This window comes from Humulus lupulus, chromosome 4 (assembly GCF_963169125.1).
Source record: "Humulus lupulus chromosome 4, drHumLupu1.1, whole genome shotgun sequence".
Taxonomy (NCBI): Eukaryota; Viridiplantae; Streptophyta; class Magnoliopsida; order Rosales; family Cannabaceae; genus Humulus; species Humulus lupulus.
This window is the reverse complement of record NC_084796.1, coordinates 223542667-223547861: the sequence shown is the minus strand read 5'-3', so window position 1 is coordinate 223547861 and position 5195 is coordinate 223542667. Positions and strand designations below refer to the sequence as shown.

General features: G+C 34.2%; 1 protein-coding gene across 1 annotated transcript; it reads left to right on the top strand.

The window, feature by feature from the left end:
• The first annotated feature begins 461 nt into the window (after positions 1 to 461).
• On the top strand, positions 462 to 3487 carry LOC133831248 (F-box protein PP2-A15). Its single transcript, XM_062261487.1, has 3 exons — positions 462 to 1108; positions 1287 to 1405; positions 2661 to 3487. The coding sequence occupies exons 1-3, from the start codon at positions 797 to 799 to the stop codon at positions 3115 to 3117; spliced, it is 888 nt and encodes a 295-aa protein (XP_062117471.1). The 5' UTR covers positions 462 to 796; the 3' UTR covers positions 3118 to 3487.
• The last annotated feature ends 1708 nt before the right edge of the window (positions 3488 to 5195 follow it).

Below are 5195 nucleotides of genomic sequence, written 5' to 3'. Positions count from 1 at the left end.
TGATTTTATCAAGTATAAACGTTGATTATAATTTTGCAAGTGTACAAATAAGTAATTCAAAATTAATTTAAAGATATTAATATATATATATATATATATGTTGTTGTTCAAGATAATATTTGTAATGATTTGATACAAATTTGAGTATGATATTCAACATGTAATGGAATGAGTAATATGGATAACTGGGTAGGCATAGATTCCGTAATTTTGTAATTAGTTTAAAATACCGTATATTTAGAATTTTTTTCCAATTTGCCGTATATGTGTTAATTTCCCAACTAAATATCAGAAACTTCCCCAACATCAAAATATGGGCCCTACCATACCAAAAACTAAAAGCCCATATTCCCCTTCTTACTGGGCCCAGTTCGGTTTTAACTTTTAACCCCGCAATTTTCTCGATCGTTATTTTTTTTATTTAAATAATATATATAATTATTGTTATTTGAAATTAACATCTAATTCGTTTCAGTACATTACTCACAGCTACAATACAACTAAATTGCAACTTCTTCTTACTCAGCCAAAACCATAGGCTTTCCCGGAAAGTATACAACGACGACGATGACTGACCACAACCTGAAGTAGAAAAATCTGTACTAGATGTTTTCTAATTAACCAAACAAAACAACAATACCAAAACCCATTTTCTAACTCGTGGAATTTTTTATTTCTTTTTTTGTTGAGAATTTCCATTGATGCTGGTTCGGATGCTTTGAGTTGAGTAGAATAAGAAGAAGAAGTTAGAACCTTTATTGTTGAGACTGGGTCGGGTTGTGAGAAATTCGAGAAGATGGGGGCGTCGCTCTCTGGCATGAGTGAAGGCTCTAATGGTTCTACTCTGGGTCCTGGCCTGGGAGATATACCGGAGAGTTGCGTAGCTTGCGTTTTTCTCTACCTCACTCCGCCGGAGATTTGCAATTTGGCGCGTCTCAACCGGGCCTTTCGCGGTGCGGCTTCATCTGACTCAGTTTGGGAAAAAAAGTTGCCCACTAATTATCAAGATCTACTCAATTTGTTACCTCCCGAGAGGTGCCAAAACTTGTCGAAGAAGGACATTTTTGCTCTGCTCTCGCGTCCAGTTCCCTTCGACGACGGCAATAAGGTGGGTATTTCTGTTTTCTTGGCAATATTTTTAATTTTCTTTTCTGGGTTTGTGCTTTTCTTTTTAAAATTTGATTTCCTTTCATGGGTTTATTTAGTAAAAATTTGGGGAATTAGGGTTTTTGTGTGGGCAAGAATGTTCTGAATTTTATGAATATTCTTTGTTCTGTTTTTGGTAGGAAGTATGGCTGGACAAAGTCACGGGTAGGGTTTGTATGTCAATATCAGCAAGAGCGATGGCAATAACTGGTATCGAAGATAGAAGATACTGGAATTGGGTTCCCACGGAAGAGTCAAGGTTAGTAATAGCATAACTTTATTATAATATATGACTAAGGCAGTTGTCTGAAGGTTCTTAAGTTGCTAATTTTGATGGGGTGAATCCATTTTTGGGGATTTCGATGCTTTTTAATTTAGTTTAAATGCTAATCTTATACGGTATCCTCTTACATGTTTGCTTACTCAGTACCTTGCGTGCGTGGAAGTAACCAAGTTTTGATTATAGTTCTATGGTTGGAGTAGGTTCAAGATTGATTCCTTTTGTCCCTCTCTTTTTTCTTGGTGTGATTACTGTAGGTGATATACTTAAAGTTTGTGGGATTGCCTTGCTTGTACGATTTGTCAAACAACTTCTTATTTACATGGGAAGTATAGGAGTAATCTTGAAATCTCGGAAAGCATATCAAATCAACGGAAATGAGAAGTAGTAGTGTCTCACTATCTTTAGATTTCAATTAATTAACAGTAAAGGAATTCCACTTGTTCAAAGACTTGCTATTCTATCTTACTACAGTAGGTGTCCTTTTGTGTAGTCTCGATGCTGTAAAGGTATGTGATTGTTCAACTAGGTCGATGGTCAAGTTGATGATCAATTTTGCTAAGCTTCTCATGGGTGTTATAAATGTGCTTACGTTTACTTTTCTATAATACCATTTTTTTTATAACTCATAGATTAACAAGATCAGGCAGCACAGGTTTTGTATTTCACTTGTGATAGTATGCTACTTTTTTTTTTTTTTTTGTGGGCTTGCCTATTGCAGTAATTTTTTGCTTTTGTGCTTCTTTTTATGTGACAAAAAAAGGAGGTGCACTGTTTTCATCTTGGCCCGTAGTTTTCTTTTTTAAGTGAAGGAGACTATAGCAAGAGGAATAAGAGGAAGGATATAATAAGAAGAATAAGAAAAAGAGACTATGTTATTAAATGGCTTGGGATGTTGATTTGAATCTATTTTGTTTTACTCATTCTCTCTCTCTCTCTCTCTCTCTTTTTTTTTGTTAGGGGGGGGGGGGAGGTGTAAGGTCCAATCCAAATCAATTTGTTTTGAAATGCCATGTCAAGTTACGGCTTTCCTATGCTAGATACATGACAATTTGTTCCATGGAATTCATCATTTTTTTAAGAGATATGATAAGAACTAGGTAGATTTGATCTTGCAAAAATTCATAAATGTTCTTGTGAACAGAAACTCAGCTTTCCATATCCATAGATGTAATCAGAAACTCTAGTCAGTTATTTGGGTAGCATTTAATTAGTCTGTGTGGATCTTTTGCAGGTTCCATGTTGTCGCTTATTTGCAGCAAATCTGGTGGTTTGAAGTAGATGGGGTGGTGAAGTTCCATTTTCCGGCTGACATTTATACTCTGTCCTTTCGCCTTCACCTTGGAAGGTTTTTCAAAAGGTTAGGACGACGTGCTTGCAGTTTTGAGCACACCCATGGTTGGGACATTAAACCAGTGCAATTTGAGTTGTCCACGTCTGATGGTCAGCAAGCATCATGTCAGTTCTGTTTAGATGAGAAGGAGCATGATGAAATAAATGGAAATCATAAGCGGGGTTGCTGGATAGAGTACAAAGTAGGAGAATTTATTGTCACTAATTCTGAACCTGAAACTGAAGTTAGATTTTCCATGAAGCAGATTGATTGTACGCATTCCAAAGGTGGACTCTGTGTAGATTCTGTGTATATTATCCCTAGTAATCTGAGAGAACGTAGAAGAAAGGGAATTTGAAGTAGCTACACTCACCCATAAGTTTGTTAATGATCGAAGAAGATAAGTAGTCAAGTTTTACATTACAGCTTATACTTCTGAAAGTCTTTCCAGGTTTTAGAGGATTCATCTTATTTGTTTATCTTTTTTTTTTTTTTTTGTAGGCATGTATCCTCTTGTTATGTAGTCCTCCTTTCATTGAATTTGATCCAGTTTTGTTTCATTCTATACCTTTTCAGATTAACAGTCAGAATATTACTATACTATTTGTTCATTACTTCTTTTTCCCTCTTTTTTCAGTTGGTTTCTGTAAAGTGTTTGTTATCTTAGGATCCTAATGAATACTATTCTTTCAGATGTTTCATCAAGGGAAAAGATTTCTGTTTTACTATGCTTATTGATATTTCATACATACTGTATAACCAACTTGTTGAACTGACTCAGCTTCATGATAAGAACTATGACACCGCTTGAAGATAAAAAGCATAGCTAGAAGAATTATAAGCCTTTCTATTTTGAACCAAGTTATGCTTAATTTCTAGCTTTCATATTTTGGAAACTTATCGTGAAATAGAAAAACACTTTTTGTTTGGAACCACTCTTTCTAACAATGAACACTTTGGCATTTGTCTCTATTATTTTGATGGGAATTTGACATCTTCTGATAGGGGTGTAATAGAGTCCTCATTACTTCAAATAGAACTAGATGTTAACCATTTCAACACGTTTTTTTCTTCCTCTGGTCTTGGACCAAATCATTTGAGAACTTTGTTCTTAGAGATATGTATAAACATAAGTTAGAAAGAAAAAGATATTAAGATAATGAATGAATGAAGCAGCATCAAACAAACTTTTGGGAGTGGCTTAATGCCATTGATATTAGTGATTAAGATCTTGCTTTAAGATTCCTTGTGTATTATCATCCTTCCGAAATAATACTTATCCTAAATAGCACCTGAAGACTTGCTCAGTGTAGGTGTAAAATACTACCCTAATAATAACTATTGACATTTAAACGCTACCCCGCGGTTATTATTACCTGTAAAAGCAGCAAATTAATACATGCTTTCCTCCCAAGGTAATAATATCCCTTAATGATTAAGATCAACTCATAATAAAGGAAAAGGATCAACCCCAGAAAGTATATTGCCTTTTACTAAACTTTTTTTTTTCTTTGTTCAAACTAGCAATGCACTAGTCCACTCTCTTGGTGGTCCAAACCATCCTTTCCTTAGTTTTGCATTGAATATATTTTCTGTAGACAATTTAAATAAAGGCTATATCTATAGTCTAAATACATTAACTGCATAAATATATATATATTTATATATATTATATCTTATACTATACTTGTATGATTAATTCACATAGAGTTTAGACATTGGCCAACTTCGGCGCCGTCTGTTACTCAGTTGAAAGTGTCCTTATCAAAGACCATCTTTGGCTTGAATCAAGTCTCTTCTGTTGATAGTGAGACAGTGTCTAAAAGACCTCATATCTTCAAAGACCCTTATGGGAAATATATGCCATTTTAGCATATACCGAGTAAAAAAAAAGAAAAAAAAAGTCACAACCATCCTAAAATGGACCACATAAATCTCAAACCACTTTCTATAAGCTAGAATAAGGACTTTATAGCTAAGAGAGCAATTTCACTTTGGTCTCTTTTTAAATATTTTGGCTAAGCTTTTCGACCCCTACCAAAGCTAAAATAATATATTGATTAGGAGGACCACTTGTTTCAGTTCAAAATGGTCAAAATGTGATACTATATTATTATTCCATGGTTAAACTTTTTTGCTATGAAAAATTGTATCTATGTGGAACCTTCTGGTGTAATTAATGGCACTGAAATATTCAACATCTGCCATGTGGGATTGTTTATTTGGTTGAAATGGTATTATGTACTCTTAACTAGGCTCTTATGTGTGGTAGAAATGCCTAAAACTACATAGCTTAAGAGGCTAAGCTAAATAATAATACTTGGTTTTCACATTTTTATAAAAGAACACCTAGATTTGGTGTTGGTTTTTATGTTTTTACATGGCATTTCCAATCATATATATGCTAATTAATTTGAGACAAACTCTCTCTTAATC